The sequence below is a fragment of the Corylus avellana genome, chromosome 9 (assembly GCF_965113065.1).
Source record: "Corylus avellana chromosome 9, dhCorAvel1.hap1.2, whole genome shotgun sequence".
Lineage (NCBI taxonomy): Eukaryota > Viridiplantae > Streptophyta > Magnoliopsida > Fagales > Betulaceae > Corylus > Corylus avellana.
In genome coordinates, this window is record NC_142498.1 from 13,709,901 (window position 1) to 13,732,522 (window position 22,622).

Below are 22,622 nucleotides of genomic sequence, written 5' to 3' on the forward strand. Positions count from 1 at the left end.
CTCCAGAATCTATAAATAGAGCTTTTTACTCTACGAATTTCCTAACTTTATTTTCTCATCCCTCTTAGTCTAATACACGATTTTGTATAGAAAACTCTGAAAAACAAACTTCAGAATTGTTGTCTGCAGTTAGTGGTTTTGTTGTATCTTGGAGGTGAATTGTTTGCAACCCGACAACAAAATCTTTTTTTTGGGGGAAATTATCACTTTAAAGATGATGTTTATACACACTTCAAAATCACAGGATTTTTCTGCTTATTGTTTATGCTTGATTTTCCTCAACAGTAATGCGGTGATAAACTCATGTGGAGATGAGATTGTTGAATATCCACGTATGAATATATAAAAAATTGTCTCATTGAAAAATGTCACAAATTTGAGTGACTAATATAACATAATTGGATCCAAATGTATAAACTTTAAGTTTTTCGGTGAATAAGCGGTATTCAATAGGTACTTGACGCTGCTCAAGGTAGCATGCTCACCAAGCTGCTTGATTAACATCACTAGGTTACCCAGTTAGACGCTTTTCATTTTATTTAATTTTTAAAAAATGATTCTGTTTCATTTTTTGTTGCAGCAGTCTGCTGGTGATTGCCAAAATGAAGACCATGTTGACCAAATTCAATCCAAGTCTGTTTTGGAAAGAAAACTACAACTCTGTAATCTGTATTTGCGATGATGCAGTTGGTCAGATGGCTAACCTCAAGGCTCAATTGCTCAAAGCCATGTGAATGCACGCAAAGAGATGGAAAGGAAGATCAAAGGCTTGCGGGCAGGAGAAAAAGCCCGGTCAGGAGCAATTTTTTTTTTTAATTTTTTTTTTTTAGAAAAAGAACTACACAATTAAGTTATTTTGGAAACCATACACACAATGCAAGATAAATCCAGTAAAGAATTTTACAGCTTAGGAAGGTTCTCCTTCCAAATAATTACCCTTGCAAACCAATCACCCTACAGTAACCATATAAAAACATACTGTTTGAAATATACATACATATTTATATATAGTTTACTTTACAGCATCAACCATTCTACTAATGATTGAACTTGTTAAAACTTCCCTGGATGGAAGCTACCAAATTTCATAATTGAAAGCAGAGGGGGCGGCCTTCTTGAGAAGCATGTACTTATCTCATGATATTCCTTTCTTTTCACTGATGCAAGAACCAGACAGGCCACAGCAACACCAACAAGAGGCATGGATGATTCCCCCTGTTTTTTTATCAGGTTCCAGATGTAGGATTTTCTGCATGAGGAAAGAAATAAAAAATAAAAAATAAAAAAGCAATGTGAGATGAAACTCCTGAGAAAGTGATCTGCCCCTGAAACAATGCTCAAATAAACCAAAAAGACTTGCAGATATGATTTTCAGCAGTCTCCGGAAAGGTAATCTCACCCCATGAGGCTCATTTTTGAAGAAAGAAGGAATGAAAAGGAAAACAAATAAAATTATCAAATTTTGAAACTTTATTCCCACCAAAACTGAACAACCAGAGTCCACAGATAAATGTAATCTTCGAGTAAACTCCCCAAGCAAATTTCTTGGCTCAAACTCAACTAACTCCTGAATTTTATTAACTGCATTCAGTTCACCACCCATAACAAAGAAATATAGGCCTTCATAGTAAAACTGCCCGTAAAACCAACCAAATCCTAGACTTTTAACTCAGATTACCAGAGGTCCTCAAAAATAATTAAAAAGAAAATAAACAAAAACTACCAAAAAAATAAAAGATGTATGAAAACTCTAATTCTTTAGTCTCTCTTTTCCAGACCCTTTTTTTGGCTAATGGCCATTAGCCGCTGCTCATTTACCTTTTCTTGTTTTTGTTTTCGCTCATTGATTTTAATTGCATCAAGAAAGCTCATCAGATAAAGGGCTCACAGGTGCATTTTGCTCATATCCCTGGGGGTCAAAACAAGCACTTCTTGTTCATGTATAACTCGACCAATCACCCATTCTCCCAACAAAAGTTTGTCACTAAAATAAAAGGCGTGTTATTTATGTACAATGAAGTTCCATTTGTAAAAGAGAAGAATTCCCCATCACGAGGACACAAATTTCCTCTCAAATTTCCAAATGGTTCCCACCAAGTGTTCATGAAACTCTATAAAACGACAAATTTATTCAGAGCAAAATACCTTTCAGTATAAGACACTCCACTCAAGATCACTCAGATTAGTTCATGATTTCATTGTTTCTCCAACACTGAGTGATTACCATGCATAATCACCCATCTATAATCATCAGCAAGTACTGTTTTAGTAGTCTTCCGTGACTGCTATTCCCCTATGCCTAAAGTGTTTTAGAAGCTTTCTCCTATCCAAAGTGAAAATAGTGAGCTAAAAGGAGATGGCGGTGCTTAAGAAACCAAACCCAAAATTAAGTTAACCATCTGAGGGGAAATCAACATGCTCGGAAGTAAATGACAGTTAAGATGATACACCCAAAAGGTTTGAGTATTTGGCTAGTGGGCAGACGAACATAATGGTTTGAGTATCAAAAGACTCACCACCACAAAAGAAATGCATTGCAGTTTCTTTTATCTATATGTACGCACCTTCTCCAAATTGCTGCTCGAATCGAGCCACAATGTGTTTCCCGTAAGTGTATTTCTTCAAAGCATGCGCATGAACTCTTACACAACTAAGCAATATTGCTCGCTGATTATCAGAACATATGTCAAGAATCTTCTGGACCACGTAATTTGCAAATTGGTCCTTCATCATTGTCTACAAGAAAGAAGTTGAATATGGTAAATTAAGCAAGCAGAATACAAACTTTAACTACTAAACTCCTAATTAACAACCCTTATGCAGATTATGCAACAAAGATTTGCAGCATTGACAAGAGAGGCAGGATTATCATCCAGTACAGTACTATAATTTATTATTGAACATGTATAGAAACCTCAAGAGATATGTGGTAAACTAAATTTTGGCGCCAAAACATAAATGTCTAATAGGACTCTCATTTAGTGCTGGGGCAATCTGGGTAAATTATTCAATAAAAAAAGCACAAAAGTTTAAAAGCTTAATTCCAAATGATCGCTTCTTCAGGGAACATAAGAGGAAGAATCAAACATCCAGTTCTGCACTTGAATGACCTCTAAGTTCAGTTGGTAAATTAATTGCAGAGAGAAAAAAATGTCGTACTTCTCATAAAGTTGTATGATGAATAGTAAACAATGAATTGTAACACCTTTTATATTCTAATATATGATTCATCTAATGACAGACTTCCCAGGAATACCTCTTATCATCACCGCCGTTAAAGACAGACCAAAGCTTTGAAGTTTCTGTCTTTATCAAGCTCACAATACAGAATCTTCTGAGGAGTGTGCAGCAGTATTTAAATGCCATTTGGCTTGTGGAGATAAGTATTAGTTTGTTTCCTACCTAGACGTCTTTAAGGAGGGGAAGATCTCCAGAACTATGATTATACCATACTCATTCCATTTCAATTTTACCTTGAAAGGAAATTGACAAAGAGTAAAACTTAAAAACATACTTGCAGATGTACCAAAAGTATCATGGTATGACACAAACACAGACATCTAAACTTAATTTCATCTTCATATCCTGTCTAGAGAGTAGTAAAGCACTTTTTTTATTTTTTGGTAAGTACTCGAACTTCATTAAAAGTAAGGCGCAATCCACAGTGTACAAGAAATCTACAAAAGAGACACCTAACTAGAAGGGAAAAAAAGATAAGCATGAAAATCAAACACATTAGGAAACTCTAAAGCAGCTGTCAAGAGGTAACGAGTATTGAAGAAGAAAGACTTTAGATCCACTACTGTCCTCTGGCAGTCTTCAAAACGGCAAGATGGCACCATCTTCTACACTGCTACACTCTGAGGACTGCCATATAACTCTCTCCAACAAGCAAAAATGTCTACCACTCGTCTAGGCATAACTCAAGACAACCAAAACGGCTGAAAAATAACACTCTATAAGGCACTAGTGACCTCACAATGAAGAAGTAAAGGATCTACAATCTCTCTATTCCTCTTAAACATACAACACCAATTGACCACCAAGACATGACGCTTCCTAAAATCATCCAAGGTAAGGATCTTCCCTAGAGCGGCCAACTAAGCAAACAACGTTGCTCTTAAGGGAACCTTACTCCGCTAAATACTCTTCAAACAAAAGGGAGAACCATCATGAGGGGCAAGGACGTTATAGAACAATATAACATCAGACAAACCTCTCTTGGAGGGGCCAGCAAAGCTTGTCTTCGCCACTCATGCCCTGATCTAAAAAAATACAAAATATTAAAAAACAAAGCTTACGTTCTAAAAAACTTAAAAATTAACATCATGTTTGCCACCCAATCATGAGCCGCTCTAGTAAGCTTACGTTCCATTGATGGGAGCCACTAGAAATCTCCAAATGATCTGCCACACAAGCATACTTAATGCGAGCAATACTACACAAATCCGGAAAAAGCTTCATTGAAGACATGATCCCCACATCACAAATCATGCCAGAATCTAATCTTCGAGTCATTTCCCAAAAATCCCCCCTCAACCCCTCATATTTGTCCACAAGCCCACCCCATAAAACCCATAAACCTCATTAGAACGCCACTCATCCCACAAGCTGCCATATTTAAACTCCACTACGATTCTCCACAAAGCCTCTCTCTCAAGCATATAATGCTATAGCCACTTCCCCAAACGAGCACGGTTGAACAAAAGCAAGTTTCGGACCCTAAACCTTCCTCGAAAATCAAAGAACAATCCTTGAACCAGCTCACCAAGTGAAATTTGAATGCTTCACTTAGCCCACCCCATAAAAAAATTCCAATGAAACTTCTCTATGCGATTGGCAACACCCATAGCAAGAGGGAAAAGAAACATGAAGTACGTAGGCAAATTGTAAAGGGTGCTCTTGATCAATGTAATCATACCACCCTTAGACAAGTACATCCTCTTCCAACCAGCCAAACGACATTCAATCTTCTAAATAACAACATTACAAATGGATTTGGCCTTAAAAAAGGCTCCCAACAAAATAACAAGATACTTCAAAGGCAAACCCTGTGTTAGTTCTTGTGTTGGCTTAATTCAGTTCCAAAATGCAGAGGTTACTGTTCACGAGCTCAAACACTGATATAGGATGCTCAGAATCCAATCTCCACCGTTCATAATGTAGATTCATGTGTTATGAACGTCCCTGCAAAATTTCAGCTCAATCGGACCACAAACGCACATCGATCGGGGTTGTTGATCAAGACTGGACAGCATTTCCAGAATGCTGTTTCACCCATGTCCGGACATGCCTTCCCCGGGTCCGGACCTCATTTCCAGAAACTAAAATCTTGCTCCGCGAAGCCGTGTCCGGACCGCCCATTAACATGTCCGGACACCCCGTAAGTTTTAGGCCCAAAAACATGATTTTAAGTGGGTTAGGTCTAGGGTTTTGTCGGGGGTATATATACATCAATATAGAAGAGAGAGGCACGAATTTTCACCTCCAGAGAGTTCGTCGGAGGCTGTGCTAAGAGAGATCATATGTGGTGAGCGTTAAAGTGAATCTCTTAGAGTTTTAATTATTCCTTTGATAAATCTACGGTTGAGAAGTCTATCGGAAGGGTCCGGTAAAGGAGAATCACGTTGAAGAAGATTGTGAGCGCGGAGACGAGTTGTAGGCTTGTCGATCTTACAGAGTCAAGGTCTTGCAAAGGGTTGTAAGTGTTCCTAGTGTCTGTAATCTCTAGATAATCTTTTGATAGTGATTTCCTGGGTTTGGCTGCCCCGGAGAGGTTTTACTTTTAGAACGTTTTCTAAAAGGTTTCCTCTTCGTAACCAAAATATCTGTGTCTGCCTTTTTATTGCTTTATATATTTTGGGTGATTGAATTGTTTATTGCTTCATAATATTAATTCCGCATAAATTGTGATAAACAAGTTTTTGAAGTCGGCATAGCGTTTTTCAATTGGTATCAGAGCGGGTTCACTCTGTTTGGATTAAATTCTTGAGTGAGATCTGTTGACTCCTGTTTGCTATGAATACTTCTCAAGGGGAATATGATCTTATAAACTCCTTCAACAATTTGTTGGAAAAATTCACTCTTTTGAGACATCAATACACAAATTGTTTGGGGGAGTTTCAAGATCTTAAACATGTGAATCAATCTATTGTTACTAAATTGTCTGAATCACATGCTTTAATTGATTCTTTAAAATCTGAAAAATCTGTTTTAGGTTCTAAAGTTGATTTGTTAGAGAGTAAATTAAAAGAGTCAGAAACTCAATTGGAAAAATTCTATAGCAATTCCCTTAAGAATATGTTACATACTCAGAATTCTGATTGTGATAAATCTGAGTTAAGTTTTGATTGTCATGTTGCTTTGTCTTCTAACAATGATTCTACTTCCGAGATAATATTTGTTAAATCAGAAAAAGTAGAAGACTTTTTGGTTAAAAGAAAAACAGCAACTACCTCGACCTCACAAGGTAAGAAAATTAAGAAAATTCATATTGAACCTTGTGTATCTTACCCCAAATATAGAGTCGTCCATCCTCCTAGGAATCTACCTCCTAAAAGGTTTATCCCTACTTGTCATCATTGTGGAAAAGTTGGTCACATTCGACCCAACTGTTTTAAATTGAAACCTCATGTGCATAAAAATAAAAATTCTGTTTCTAGGAAAGATTATGAGGGTTTGGTAATGATGATGGGAGGTGTGTCTAGAGTAGACAAGTTTGAAAATGTTCACGTCTCTACACCTTCATTCAAGAAGGTTTGGGTTAGGAAGGATTATACCATTCACCCATTGAGGGGGAGTGGTAGTGATCTCACCTAAAGTTGGGTGAGTCAATAACATGCCTAGGATTGATTGTTTTGCTTATTTTTGAATATCCTAGAGCGTGTTATTTTTTTTTTTTTTGCATTTTTTTTGTTTTTGCTTTATTGTTTATGCACTGCATTGTTTTTGTTGTTACACTTTCTGTATGAAGAGTATATACATGATTGTTTTGAGATTCATGTTTTGAGGCATATTCATAAAGGATTTTTCAAGAAATTCATATATCATGATCTTTGAAAAGCTTATAGATGAGATGTTGTGTGCGGACCACCAAGATTTTTGTCTATTTGCTAATCAAATGTTCAGGAATGTGTAATGTCTTGTGAAGACCTAGAAGTAGTTATTAAACCAAATCATTATTTTGTAGTGGGACCTATAAGATGTGATGAAAGTTTAATGCTAAAGGACATTCATGTCTTACCTGTTGTAATCTCAATTCAAGCATGTTGTTTTGTTTTGCATTTGTTTTTTTTTTTGTGTGCATTTCTTTTGTGAAAAATTTCAAAAAGACAAAAATATGTTACTTTGATTGTTTCCTTTTCTTTCTTTTGTCTTATGCACCTAGATAGTCCATTAATTTCTCATGTTGCTTTTTATGGATTTAATTCCTTACGTCTTGGAATGTTCTTAATATGCATGAGATGAAAATTTGTGTCAATGGACTTGTTTTTGTGGTTACCTAAAGCCTGAACTTATGTGGTACATTTTTCCTATGCTTTATCTTTTGTGCACATTTAAGCTTAAATTGAGGTTTTGTTTCACTTTATTTGTGAGGTCTGTTAGGTAACCATATGAGGTTTTTGACTAGTCATATTTTTCAAATTGACCATATGCTAGTTGAACCTTGGGCTTAAAAATTCCTGCTTTCTCTTTTGTGATAAGCACCAAAAGTTTAAGGACACTTTCTCAAAGAGAAAAATAAACAAAATAGTGAAACAAATAAAATCAAAAGATCATATTCCAAAAGGAATTTATTTCACTGTGTCAAACTTGTGCAAAATATTTTACAAAGAGAAATGTATAGGATGAGAGTGTCTAGGCCCTAGTATGATAAGGTTTGACTTTTGGTTTGATATATTTGTCAAAACCTCATGGTGGTGAAACTTTCTCCTCATTTTGTAAATTGAAAATTTTTCTCTTTGGATGGCTTACCCACACACCACACAAGCATAGGTTGAATGGAACATTTTTTTGGCTTGGGTTAAGCAATATGAGTTTCTAGCCATTTCTAGTCTCATGTATATTTTGCATATTTGGAGCATGTTTGGATATTCATTGTGCAATACATGAGTCATTGATGTGTTATCATGTGTGTTCATTTAACTTTTAAGGGGGAGAAACATGCTTTGCATTTCCAGTTTCCTGTTGTTAATTGAGTCATACATTGAGGGGAAGTTTTGCTGATGTTTATTTATAATCACGCATTCTACGTCATTTTTTTATCATGAGTTTTATTTATGTCTTCTTGTTCCACATATGCCTTGATGTATTTTGTGAAGTGTTTCAGGAAACATGAAAACCTTTTGTCATTCTGTGACAAAAAGGGGGAGTAAATATGGGGAGATGATGGGATTGGCTCGACATTTTGGTTTTGTCACTGAATTGCCAAAGGGGGAGTTTGTTAGTTCTTGTGTTGGCTTAATTCAGTTCCAAAATGCAGAGGTTACTGTTCACGAGCTCAAACACTGATATAGGATGCTCAGAATCCAATCTCCACCGTTCATAATGTAGATTCATGTGTTATGAACGTCCCTGCAAAATTTCAGCTCAATCGGACCACAAACGCACATCGATCGGGGTTGTTGATCAAGACTGGACAGCATTTCCAGAATGCTGTTTCACCCATGTCCGGACATGCCTTCCCCGGGTCCGGACCTCATTTCCAGAAACTAAAATCTTGCTCCGCGAAGCCGTGTCCGGACCGCCCATTAACATGTCCGGACACCCCGTAAGTTTTAGGCCCAAAAACATGATTTTAAGTGGGTTAGGTCTAGGGTTTTGTCGGGGGTATATATACATCAATATAGAAGAGAGAGGCACGAATTTTCACCTCCAGAGAGTTCGTCGGAGGCTGTGCTAAGAGAGATCATATGTGGTGAGCGTTAAAGTGAATCTCTTAGAGTTTTAATTATTCCTTTGATAAATCTACGGTTGAGAAGTCTATCGGAAGGGTCCGGTAAAGGAGAATCACGTTGAAGAAGATTGTGAGCGCGGAGACGAGTTGTAGGCTTGTCGATCTTACAGAGTCAAGGTCTTGCAAAGGGTTGTAAGTGTTCCTAGTGTCTGTAATCTCTAGATAATCTTTTGATAGTGATTTCCTGGGTTTGGCTGCCCCGGAGAGGTTTTACTTTTAGAACGTTTTCTAAAAGGTTTCCTCTTCGTAACCAAAATATCTGTGTCTGCCTTTTTATTGCTTTATATATTTTGGGTGATTGAATTGTTTATTGCTTCATAATATTAATTCCGCATAAATTGTGATAAACAAGTTTTTGAAGTCGGCATAGCGTTTTTCACCCTGCATCCCAGAAAACCTGCCAAACTATCAACATTATTGACATTGCACATAGGAACTAATTTGGACTTGGACAGGTTAATTCTCAAACCATAGAGCACTTCAAAGCATAAAAATATGGCACGCATATAGCGGAGGTGGAATAGATTAGCCCCACAGAAAATCAAGGTATCATCTACAAACAGGAGATGTGATATATTAATTAGGGGTTGGCAGATTAACCGATTACCGATTACTGACAGATTACCGACTTTAACCGAACCGATATTAACAGTAACCGATAGTTATCGGTCGGTAATCGGTTAAAAATTTTATACCGATAAGCTTATTGGTCGGTTAAAAAATTTTTATCGAAAAACCGATATGACCGGTAAGCTATTTTAATTTTTAATTTTTTAGAATTTTATATTTATTATAGTAGTGGATCAATATAAAAATAAAAAATAAAAAATAAAAAATAAAAAAGCTTTAATGAGCTATTTTAGCCAAAAATATACTCTAAAATAACTAATTTTTAATAAGCTATTTTAGGCTTTAGCCCAACAAAACGTATTTGGGCCTCCAAAACAATTAATTTTTTGCCCAATTAGCAACCTATAAAAACCCAATAAAAAGCCCACAAAAGTTCAAACCAATTTAACTGATCAGTTAACCGATTACCGATATAACCAATAATTTTCGGTTAACACTTCTTATCGGTCAATAATCGGTTAGGATTTGGTTAACCGATAAGCTCATTAACCGGTCCGAACCGACCGATACCCAGCCCTAATATCAATCACACCAAAGTTCCTAGACCCCATAGAAAAGCCTGAAAGAACCCCTCCCCCATTAACAGTGGCTAAAAGCATTTTACTTGTAGCCCCCATGACGATGACAAACAGCAACAGAGACAAAGGATCTCCCTGACTCAAACCACGGGAGCTACTGAAGAATCTGGATTGTCTTTCACCAACACTCACCATACCCAACAACAACACACAGGAAACCCCTTGGTTCCTTTCAACCAAATGTAGAAGAGACCCCCCCTTCTGTTACCGAGAGCTCAAAGGTTTTGGCCTCTACAAAAAAACCAGCTCAAGATGACCAACACCAATGGCCACCCCCTATGCACATATAAACAAATAAACACCTCACTAGAATGTATAAGAAATGTGTACCTGCAAGAAACATAATCAATAGCAACTAGAATAAGAACAAATTGTATGCTTATGAACTCAAAAATTTTCCAGACACTTCAAAAATAAAAAATTATTTAGAATAACCCCAAGAGAATAACTATATAAGCCGTTTCTTTATTTATTTTTCTTTGTTAGGGCAGGCGAGTATTCTAATGAATAATAAGCATATATAACCCATGCTCTAACTTAACTTACCAATAAATTATCAGTTCCTTCCGTATGCCCAAAAATCTCCCCAATTAACAGCTCTCGTTCAGTGGCACCACCATACTCCAAACATTTCTCAACAACGTTTGAAGCAAATTTATGCTGGCTCAGATGTACAATATGTCCTGACAACTTGCTTATAATCTGGCGCCTTTCCTGAGGCTTTCCTCTCTCCAATACATGCTAATATAAATCAACACAAGCATTGCATTACCATCCAACACTACAAGAAATTTGGTCATTAGCAACCAAATTATTAGCGGCGACCCAAAAGTTGCCGCTAATGAGGGGTCATTAGCGGCAACTTTTAAAAGTTGCCGCTAATCGCCTCTCATTAGCGGCGACATTGAAGTCGCCGCTACTAGCGGACGCTAAATACCATTATATTTGATATTCAGCAACAACATCAATAGCGGCAACAATTGTTGCCGCTATTTACTACTCATTAGCGGCGACATCCTAATATTGCCGCTATTAGGTATACAATAGCGGCAACAAACGTTGCCGCTATTTAAACACAATTAGCGGCATCGGCCAATTGCCGCTATTATGAGCTTAACAGCGGCGACTTCCAAAAGTTGCCGCTATTTATGGGTCAATAGCGGCAACTTTCGAAGTTGCCGCTAATGAACCTGAGCTAAAAAAATAATAAACAATAGGCCTTAACAGCGGCAACATATAGTTGCCGCTATTAGCCCCCCAATAGCGGCCACTTTAAAAGTTGCCGCTATTAAGTGCCTAATAGCGGCAACTTTAAAAGTTGCCGCTAATAGACTTGAGCTAAAAAAATAATAAACAATAGGCCTTATTAGCGGCAACTATATGTTGCCGCTATTGACCCCCCAATAGCGGCAACTTTAAAAAGTTGCCGCTATTAGGCACTTAATAGCGGCAACTTTAAAAGTTGCCGCTAATGGACCTGAGCAACAAAAAAAAAAAAAAAAAAAAAAAAAGAGGCCTTATTAGCGGCAACTGTAAAAGTTGCCGCTATTAAGTGCCTAATAGCGGCAACTTTTAAAGTTGCCGCTAATGGACTTGAGCTAAAAAAATAATAAACAATAGGCCTTATTAGCGGCAACTATATGTTGCCGCTATTGACCCCCAATAGCGGCAACTTTAAAAAGTTGCCGCTATTAGGCGCTTAATAGCGGCAACTTTAAAAGTTGCCGCTACTGGACTTGAGCAAAAAAAAAAAAAGCCTTATTAGCGGCAACGTCTAGTTGCCGCTATTAACCCCCCAATAGCGGCAACTGTAAAAGTTGCCGCTATTAAGTGCCTAATAGCGGCAACTTTAAAAGTCGCCGCTAATGGACTTGAGATAAAAAAAAATAATAAACAATAGGCCTTATTAGCGGCAACTTTTAAAGTTGCCGCTAATGGAGGCAAAAAAAAAAAAAAAAAAAAAAAGCCTTATTAGCGGCAACGTATGGTTGCCGCTATTAACCCCCCAATAGCGGCAACTGTAAAAGTTGCCGCTATTAAGTGCCTAATAGCAACAACTTTAAACGTTGCCGCTAATGGACTTGAGCTAAAAAAATAATAAACAATTGGCCTTATTAGCGGCAACTATATGTTGCCGCTATTGACCCCCCAATAGCGGCGACTTTAAAAAGTTGCCGCTATTAGGCACTTAATAGCGGCAACATATAGTTGCCGCTATTGACCCTTGAAAAAAAAAAAATTAAAAAAAAATAAATATTGGGGTGATGCTATTTACCCTACATATATAATAGGAAAAAAATTATTTCTCAAAAATTCACCTTCGATAATATGTCATTATTTCTTTTATATTAATTGTTGGTGAATTTTTTCTATTTTTCTATTCTTATTTTATATAAAATAAATAAATATTTTTTTTTTCTTTTAAATAAAACAAATTTTCCTATTAAATTAAAACACTTAGAAAAATTAATTTTTTTTTTATAATATTATTGAAGTTTTCTATGTCTTATTCCTATTTAAATGTTTGATTGATCGTGATAGGATCAAATATTCGATCAAAAATCCAATCGATCCTAGTGAATTTGTTTGATTGATTGTGATAGGATCAAATGTTCGATCAAACATCCGATCAATCCTAATGAATTAGTTCGATTGAACGTGATAGGATCAAACATCCGATCGATCCTAATGAATTAGTTTGATTGATCATGATAGATTAAACATCCGATCGATCCTAGTGAATTAGTTTGATTGATCGAGATAGGATCAATGATCGATCGAACATCCGATGGATCCTACTGAATTAATTCGATTGATCGTGATAGGATCAAATGATCGATAAAACATTCGATCGATCCTACTGAATTAATTTGATTGATCGTGATAGGATCAAGTGATCGATCAAAGATTCTATCGATCCTAATGAATTAGTTTGATTGAGATCGATCTTAATAAATTAGTTCGATTGAACGTGATAGGATTAAATGATCGATTAAACATCCGATCGATCCTAATGAATTAGTTCAATTGATCATGATAGATAAACATCCGATCGATCCTAGTGAATTAGTTCGATTGATCGAGATAGGATCAAATGATTGATCACTTGATCCGATGGATCCTACTGAATTAATTTGATTGATCGTGATAGGATCAAATGATTGATCAAACATCCGATCAATCCTACTGAATTAATTTGATTGATCGTGATAGGATCAAGTGATCAATTAAACATTCGATCGATCCTAATGAATTAGTTCGATTGAGATCGATCTTAATGAATTAGTTTGATTGATCGTGATAGGATCAAATGATCGATCAAACATCCGATCGATCCTAATGAATTAGTTCGATTGAGATCGATCTTAATGAATTAGTTTGATTGATCGTGATAGGATCAAATGATCGATCAAACATCCGATCGATCCTAATGAATTAGTTCGATTGATTGTAATAGGATCAAATGATCAATCAAATGTTGAATCGAAAATTCGATCGATCAAACATCCAATCGAGCCTAGTGAGTTAGTTCGATTGATCGTGATAAGATCAAACATCTCATCGAAAATCCAATCGATCATAGTGAATTAGTATGATTGATCGTAATAGAATCAATTGATCGATCAAACATCCAATTGATCCTAGTAAATTAGTTATATTGATCATGATAAGATCAATTGATTGATCAAACTGGATACAATTGAAAGTTCAATCGAATATTCAATTGAACTATAAGCTTTTTATATTATCTTAGTGCATTAGTTATATTAATCTTATATTATCTTTGAATTTTGTATTGATCTTATAATTAATTATAAGATAAATATCAACTTAATGATCTTTATCATAAAGATTTATTAAATGGAAATTATTAGTTAATATTATAATAATAAAAAAACAAATTACAAGAGAAAATAAATATAAATAAAAATTAAAAAATTGTAAGTATAATATATATATATTTTTTAAAAAAAATTACCCTCAATAGCGGCGACTCTGGGGTCGCCGCTATTTGAGGCAGTGCGAAAAATAAAGCGCCATCCAGTGGCGGGGTTTCTGAAATTTTCGGACAAAAAATTTCATAAACCGCGTCTTTTTTCCCCAAACATTCAAAACACCAAAATCCCTAACACCCCTCTCACTCTCCTCCCTCATCACTCTCACTCTCGATCTCTCTCCCGCTGCTCTCCCTCCCTCCCATGATGGATCCGATGGCTTTCAAGCCTGAAAACGCTGCGTTTGGAGCTCTGGTTTTCGAGTGAGCTTTGTGAGTGGAGTTCGTAAAAATAGAGAGGTAAGAGTGTGAAAAAGTTTGCGTCTTGTGTTTGTTTGGTTTCTAAGAAATCAAACAAACACAAGACGATTTCAGTTGTTTAGAAATGATGTCCTCCTATTTCAGTTGTGCATTTATATATTACTATTTTCACTCGTTTGTTAGGTGTTATGTTTCATAATTTAGGCATGTTCATTTGTAGTGATCAATGTAAATAGTTTCTTTTTAACAATTGAGTAGATAATAACTTACCCAAGGTACTTATTGGTCTCCTTGCATGTTTCCAAGGTGATTCTGTCCATATGTTGACTTTAGCTAGCTTTTTTTATAGAATACTCGGAGACTTCAGGGTGCGGAATTGGAATATCTAATTGGTTATGGATATCTTGTGGTTTTGCTTTGATACTTACTACTTTTGAACTGGTCTTAAAGGTCCTTGATTTGGAGTTCTTTTTGGGTTTATAAAGGGGAAATCGTGTATGGTCTTAATTATATTGTCTTGATACGTCCTTTTAAACCTTACAAAAAATGATCTTGGAACTCTTTTTAACCCGGATCTCCTAATTTGGAGAGGTAAAATCTTTGAGTTATTGTCTATAAGGGTTGAGTGAGGTGGGGTTGCTGGGTTTGGATTGTTCTGTTCTTCAGAGATATTTTCCATTGCTTTGGATATCCAATAGACATACCATTACTCATGCCATGTTTTTCAACAGAAGGGTGGTGAAGGGACTAGGTGAGACATGATGGACATTTGGGGAGACCACTTTGCATTTTATAGCTTTAGAATGATGAAATTTTACGCAAATATGCCAGAATGTTCCTATGAGAACTTTAAAGAATTTTGATTAGTTCATTACAATTTTGTTGAACAGAACGATCATAGGTTTATGAAATGTAAAAAGACACTTGTTTGGAATCATTGTTGTAGAGTCTTCATTAATAGGATTAGGAAGCACAAGGAGATTAGACAGATGCTAAAAGGGAGAATGCCTTTTTTCATAGCTTAGAGTGGACCAAATATGACCAACCATTAACTACTGAGATAGATAATGTTGGAGCCAACCGGCCAGTACACTTGCATGGTGTGATGTCTATATGGCTAGTGTGGGTTGGTTAAGTCCCATTTGATTTCTTGATATCTCCATTTGATCCTTTTCCCCATTGAGCAGGATTATGTTTACTGCTGTACTTGATTGGTCATAATGTCCAACCTGATGTGCAGATTAGAGAAAAAGTGCTGCTATGGTAGAGAGGTTTTGTATATCTGACTTGTTATAATCATGCTGTCATAGCTTGATATTACTTTTGGAAACAATGCAACTTTTTGACATCAGAAAATTTTTACTGGCAAAACCATCTTTTTTCAACTGAAGAAATTTTGTTGCTGTGTTTTTATGCTAATTGGTGATTTTACAATATGATGTACCATTTCACATATTAATTATTTCTGACTTTAGTGGATTTCAAATGCTTGCAGCCATTTATTGACTTAAAGCCTCCAGAGGATTCAAGGAAAGAACCAATGCGGCACTTTTGAGAATCACATATTCCCAGTAATGTGGTTTCAATGTGCTTTTTAACTTGCTGTCTACAGGATATAAAGCGGAGAGAAGATGCTGTTTCTAGATGTATGATGCCGCAACCTACAACTTTTACAGTAAAAAATTATGCATTTTCTTTTTACCTGTCTTGCTGTTCTCTAAATTGGTAATTCTGCTTTCAATTTTGTATATCAGCTGGCGTCCCTGATGATGATAAAAATTGGCCTCCATTTTTCCCAATTATTCATCATGATATAGCTAATGAAATACCAGTTCATGCTCAAAGACTACAGTATTTGGCTTTTGCAAGTTGGTTAGGTAAGGGAGGTCATATATTTCAGTCTATTTACATTATTTTTCTGCTGTAAGTTCTTGAAATCTTCTCATCTTGCTAATATTACATTACGCGCAGCTTGTTATGGAGTAGTGATTCTCCTTTTCTTTTTTTTTCCTGTGTCTAGGAACCAAACAAAGGAAAATAATTTCCTTTCCTTTTCTCTTCTACTTTCTTCTCTATAACCACAATGCAAAGGAGAAACACTTCTCCTCCCCCCTCTCTTCCCTTCCCTTTGCTTGGCCGTTTTTCTCTTCTTTCTCCTTTCCCTCTTTGCAGCCAATATAGTTTAATGGTTTTTTGCCCCCTGTTACAAACTAATGTGCTTTGACTTTTCAACTTTTATCTTTGGTTGTGTTTATTAAACTCTAGTTTGTAGTAGGTGAAAATGTGTGTTTGTTGTGAAGCCACGTGTGGTTCTAGAACTTACTTTTGTCAAAGGTTTCTCTTGTCTTTTGTATTGTGTAGCTTCAGAAATTTGTAACGTAAGAAGAAGAAGAAAAATAGAAGAAAGAGCCAAGTCCCTTGCAGAAAATTGTTCTTCCTTTCCCTGTTTTTTCCCCTGTTTTTTTCTCTTGCCTTTTGCTCATTTTCTGCAGAATTTCTGCAGCAAGTTGATCTTCTTATTCTCTTGTGTTTCCCTTGTTTAATCTACCGCCCTTGGAGTGTGTCTTGCTGGAAAATCCAGCCAACACCTCCCTTATTTCTCAATTTAATTTTGGATAATATGTTTTTTTTTTTTCCTGTTTTGCATCTGTTGTCTTGCTTTCTGTTTATTTCTTTTTCTTTCTTATAATTCCTTTGTACTTAGGTAGTGTACTCTTTTGTCACTTATTCGTTGATTACTTGCCAGGAAAAAAATCTTTAATTTGTTCCGCCATTTTTTTCCAAAAGTATCTTTGCACTTCCCTCTAGGTTTCTTATAATTCCTTTGTACTTAGTTTTTTCGTTGTTTTTTGTCTTTGCACTTCCATACGTTTATAGTTAATTCATATAAATTTTTCTTCTTTTTCTAATTTAGGGGAATCCTTGCAGCAATCGATGTCTTTAATGACCATGTATTGGTTGGGGTACGTTGTTCCGTTAATGGCTCTTATTACTTTCACTTTTGATATGAAACTGCAGAGTCATGGGATGTTCGTGCAGTTGGTGGGGGTAGTTATCAATGAATTTTAGGTTGATTTATTCTACTTCTTATGTTCTTCATAGTGTAAAGCTGTCTAATAGGAGATATGTAATGGTGTAGAATGTGCTGCAAAAGGAAAATAGTGCTTTTATTTTTCTTTTTTAAATCTCATTGATGTAAATGATTCAACATTACAAAAAATGAATGCGTAGAGTGCTTAGTGGGAAAACAGACCCATGTACCTAGAAGATGTCATAATAAAGATGGTAAGGGTTATTTGCCTTTTTACTCATAATGCTAGCTTTCTAACACCTCTTACTTTTAAAAGCAAATTTACTGTCTTATGGCCTTGAACAGTGAAGGCCAAAATTCATAGTTTGGGGAATAACAAATGCAACATATTAATGTTTTATATTCATGCAAGTTATTGGATTTGGTGTTGGGGTTTTACCTAATGTGTCGGTTGGTTTTACTGCAGATATTCTACTTAGTTGGCTTTGGCTTGTTTTGCTTGGAGTCGCTTCTACTTAGTTCATGCTCAAAGGCTGCAGTATTTTGTATTTTTATGCTGCCTCCCATTTTTGCTTGCCATACTGCTAATTTTTCTCTAAATGTTGTCTAGATCCGAAATTCCCATGTTAGGCACCAGTTGTGTTTTTGCTTGGCTATAATATTCCTTAAAAACCATTCATCGTAGCCTGCGGCAAATATCTGATGCTCTTGTAGTGCTGTTTGTGCAGGTATAGTTCTTTGTGTTGTTTTCAAACGAAAAGACTGGATCCGACGGCTTTTTGGTTGCTAAGAAATTACAAACTTTAATGACTGTCTTGTAATAGTGTGAATTTTTGGGTTTTACGATCTGTTTGATTGCTGAGAATATGAAATTGTGATTTTTATAGTCTTACTTTTCAGAAAATTTTATGTATACTTGTTCAATAATCTAGACATTAAATCTATTTATAGGATAATATATGTATATTATTAAAATTATAATGGTAACAATTATAGTGATACATAATATAGGGAATGAAGCACGTGCATTGCATGTGCCATCCCAACTATATATATATGGATGCTTCTTTCTTTTTTGTTTTTGTTTTTTTTTTTTTTTTTTTTTTTTTTTTTTTTTAATTTTTTTTAATAAATAGCGGCGACTCTATAGTCGCCGCTATTGAGTTTCTATTTTTTTAATTCGCCGCTAATGAGATAAATAGCGGCAACTAGATGTTGCCGCTAATGACAGAGGAATAGCGGCAACTCCAAGTTGCCGCTATTGACTTTTTTTTTAATTTTTTTTTTTAAATTTTCTTATATCATTAGCGGCAACTTAAAGTCGCCGCTAATGACATACAATTAGCGGCAACTTGGTGGTCGCCGCTAATGATATATAATAGCGGCAACCATGGAACCATTTTGAATCATTTTTTCCGGCAAAAAAAAAATGTATTAGCGGCGACTTTAAGTCGCCGCTATTACCTTGACAATAGCGGCAACTTTGAAAGTCGCCGGTATTTAGTTTTACCGTCGACTTACTACCAACCACCAAATAGCAGCCGCGTGTCGCCGGTATTTGTAAATAGCGGCAACTTTTTGCTCATTAGCGGCAACTTTGGGTCGCCGCTAATGACCATAATTTTTGTAGTGCAACAACTAACACAGTAAATACACTAGAAGAAAGTGAGGAAAAGAATTTCGGGTACACAATTCAAAAAGCAAAGTACATCCCAGAAAGTCAAAGGGCAAGAAGCATTTTTCACTGCATATACATAATATAAGGAATAACTGAACAAATACAAGAATATCAATGATACAGAACATACCTACAGGCATATATACTTGAGAACTAATTCGAGTTCAAATTGACAGTATGGTATACTTTCCACATCCAGAATCCATGTATTTTTCTGCTTCACAAATATAATATTTATGTGCATTTAATATCAAGCATTATTCCTATTTCCCAATTTTGAATTTTCTCAGTTCGTTATCAGCAAAGGGCAACAGAACTCTCTAGCTCTCTATCGAGAACAAATGTGCTGCTTGGTCATCATGTATACATGTTTAAATTCATTCAGTCATACCTGAACAGGTGTACATACATGCATAAATAAACATATACAAATATACATCCACATTTTTCTCTTTTTTGAAAAAAAAAAAAAAAAAAAAAATCAATACACAAGTAAAATTGATTTTATTCTTCAAACGTATGACAGGACCAAAAACCAACAATTTTTTTCCCCTTTTTTCTGGTAATGTGTAATGACCACGAATTTTCCATATATAGTATTTATACTCAAAGGGCATCCTGTTAGTTATTGTGTTGGCTTAATTCAGTTCCAAAATGCAGATGCTACTGTTCACGGCTCAAACACTGATATAGAATGCTCAGAATCCAATCTCCACCGTTCATAATGTAGATTCATGTGTTATGAACGTCCCTGCAAAATTTCAGCTCAATCGGACCACAAACGCCCATCGATTGGAGTTGTTGATGAAGACTGGACAGTCCGGGTCCGGACCTCCAGAAGCTGGGTCCGGACCCCATTTCCAGAAACTTGATTTTTCAAGCAGGGTCCGAACCTCAATTCCCCGGGTCCGGACTCCAGTTCCCGAAAGTGCATTTTATGAGGCATGTCCGGACCTCAGATCTGCAGGGTCCGGACCTGGGTGACTTATTAGGGTTATTTTCTATTTAAACACGATTTTGCTACATTTACAAGTACGTATTTTGGAGAGCAAAATCAGAGAGCTTAGAGAGAGATATTGTTCTAGCTTATTTGAGAAGGGATTAAATACGTGAAGCCAATCGGAGTTCCGGTGAAAGGAAATCGTATAGAAGAATTGTGCCAGATGTTCTGGAAAGGGCTACTGCGGTAGAAGTCAAGTGGGTCGCTTGTCGTGTACAAGGAAGAGTAGATTGCAAAGGTTTTGTAATTCTTCTTGTATTCCTTATTCTTCTTATAGTGGATTGATTTCCTGGGTTTGGCTGCCCCGGAGAGGTTTTACATTTAGAGAGTTCTCTAAATGGTTTCCTCTTCGTAACCAAATATCTGTGTTCTTGTTTTTCATTACATATTTGAATTTGGTTGATTATTAATTGTTAGGTCAGATCTTATTCTGCTTAATATTTGTGAATCGCCTAGACATTTGAATAGGTGTCATTTGGAGTCGTTTTTAGAATTTTCACATCCCACCCAAAGAGGATTATATCAACCAACGGAGAAAGTTTAGTCTAAAAGACCAAGAGCTCAGAATCTTTAAAAGCAACCTAAAACCGTACACAACATTTAATTTTCATGCCCATCCTTGTATTTTAAGGGCAAGTTCCATCCACGTTGTTTCACTCTATGGCAATTGAGCACTATGCTAACTACATAAGCACAACATCACCTCCAAGAACTAGACTTGATCTCCACTACCCATACAAATTCATAAAAAGCAGTTTACTTGACAACAGGAGAGAGAGGGAGAGAGATGAGGAGCAAGGCAGAGCAAAAACTTTACAAGTGTCATAGCCCAAACAAAAGAAACCAACCTGGGTGACATAGTTGCCATACTGGTCCTGAGCAAGAGCACAAACAGACTCCAATATTTCATCCACTATAAACTGACATCGCAGCTCATCTGTACAATGCTCTAGAACTCTCTACAAAAAACCATCACGGAACAGCTTCTTAGTGTTATGCAGACCAGAGGAAGTGCTTCTACCACTCAGGTTTAACATTACCTGTATGACACGGCAACCATAAGGATGCATAGAAAGCGTCGCAACTTGACCGCGAAAAGCAGATATGATAAACTCAATTCTCTCTGTTGGAACACTCTCAATGCACTTTTGTATTACATGATTCCCGTTTTGATCACGAACACATCTCATAACATGTCCATCCAGCTCTCGAACAAGCTGTGCTTTTTGTTCAAGCTCAATAATGTCAAGTGCCTGCAACAGTATAGAATCAAAGTCAATATCTTCTCTAACATTGAAAGGAGGAAAAGAGGTCACGAGACTGACAGGATGGCCATGACATCACATAGGCAACAAACTCATGAACAATCAATCAGGAATCATCAAGTCCTAAGCGATTAACTTCGTCAAACTATACGAACGTCATACTCAACAATATTCAGGTTTAGTAACATGTATGAACAGACGATAAATATTTAGTTTATTAAAACTGTTATATATATAACAGTTTATTAAAAATGAGCAAGAGAAATAAATTAGAGAGATTTTATAAAAATAAAAGTCCAACCCAATTAAGATAAATATACAAGATATTGTGATTAAATATCTAGAAATTTAATGCTAATAAAAGTACTGCGCGCTGGGTATGATAGCATGGGAGACGATACACTATATATATATTGGGCTTTGATGGCAGATTATCAGAGCTGATCTTACCTTGTCTTGACCAGATACCATGTTGTAATTGTATAATTTCTTGCTTCTTAATTCTTCCCTCGTTTCGTTTATTGTCTTTCTTTTGTTTCCTAGAAGCTTCATCATCCTCAAATACTAGAGCGTGCACGCTTAAATTACAATTGTGTCACCTTTCTTTTTAAGAAAAAGTATTGGTTTGGTAAAAAAATTAAAAGCACTTTTAATAGTTTAAAAAGCCTAAAAAATAGTTTTAAAAAAAAAAAAAAAAAAAAAAAAAAAAAAACTTTTGGCAAAAATTTAAAAATGAAGCTTTTACCCCAAAAGCTCTATTTCTCAAACGCAATCTCAAACAAACTCTAAGACTAAATTCCCTGCTTAGTAGTAAGATTCCCAAGGAATGACTAAGACTAATCATTGATGACTCGATGTGGCGTGATGACTTAATTAATCAATCCCATTCCTGGAGAATAGAAGGCCTTCACGGCTACACGTCTCCTATTATCATATTGACTACACCACACGTGATGACATTGAGGGATAAACAATTGTGTACACCCATGTGAGTTAACGTCACAATTGACATGCAAGTTGTTGGAGCTAGTGGGTATGCATTTGAAGTTTTGAGGCCCCACTAATTTAAGTCACTGTGTCAGCTAGTGTATGTCATCTTGTGTAGCGTGGTCAAGACGATAAAAAGGAGACTTTCCCCATCTTATCTATCCATCGGGAATTAATCTCGTTCACTAATCTAAGTCATGGTGTCCTCATGTGGATACTTTTCCCATCTTATCTATCCATCG

The 22,622-nt window shown here is 36.1% G+C and overlaps 2 protein-coding genes across 4 annotated transcripts; one reads left to right on the forward strand and one right to left on the reverse strand.

Annotated features, from left to right (window-relative positions):
- Positions 1 to 851: 851 nt before the first annotated feature.
- On the reverse strand, positions 852 to 21,899 carry LOC132189418 (pumilio homolog 5-like). The gene is made up of 6 exons (XM_088519382.1): positions 21,844 to 21,899; positions 21,169 to 21,381; positions 20,977 to 21,087; positions 10,711 to 10,905; positions 2,565 to 2,736; positions 852 to 1,249 (listed from the first exon to the last, which is right to left on the reverse strand). The coding sequence occupies exons 1-6, from the start codon at positions 21,862 to 21,864 to the stop codon at positions 1,227 to 1,229; spliced, it is 735 nt and encodes a 244-aa protein (XP_088375508.1). The 5' UTR covers positions 21,865 to 21,899; the 3' UTR covers positions 852 to 1,226.
- LOC148583830 (secretory carrier-associated membrane protein 4-like) lies at positions 14,321 to 18,462 on the forward strand. 3 transcript variants are annotated; one of them, XR_015913068.1, is made up of 6 exons: positions 14,321 to 14,458; positions 15,915 to 16,065; positions 16,174 to 16,296; positions 17,334 to 17,382; positions 17,917 to 17,995; positions 18,179 to 18,462. XR_015913068.1 is itself a non-coding variant. In XM_088519383.1 (5 exons), exons 2-5 carry the CDS (start codon positions 16,005 to 16,007, stop codon positions 17,927 to 17,929), a joined length of 246 nt encoding a protein of 81 aa, XP_088375509.1. In that variant the 5' UTR covers positions 14,321 to 14,458; positions 15,915 to 16,004; the 3' UTR covers positions 17,930 to 18,130. The 3 variants fall into 3 exon arrangements, 2 of the variants coding, with proteins under 2 accessions (XP_088375509.1, XP_088375510.1); XM_088519383.1 differs by lacking the exon at positions 18,179 to 18,462 and having other exon boundaries at positions 17,917 to 18,130; XM_088519384.1 differs by lacking the exon at positions 18,179 to 18,462 and having other exon boundaries at positions 14,321 to 14,431; positions 17,917 to 18,130.
- Positions 21,900 to 22,622: the final 723 nt, after the last annotated feature.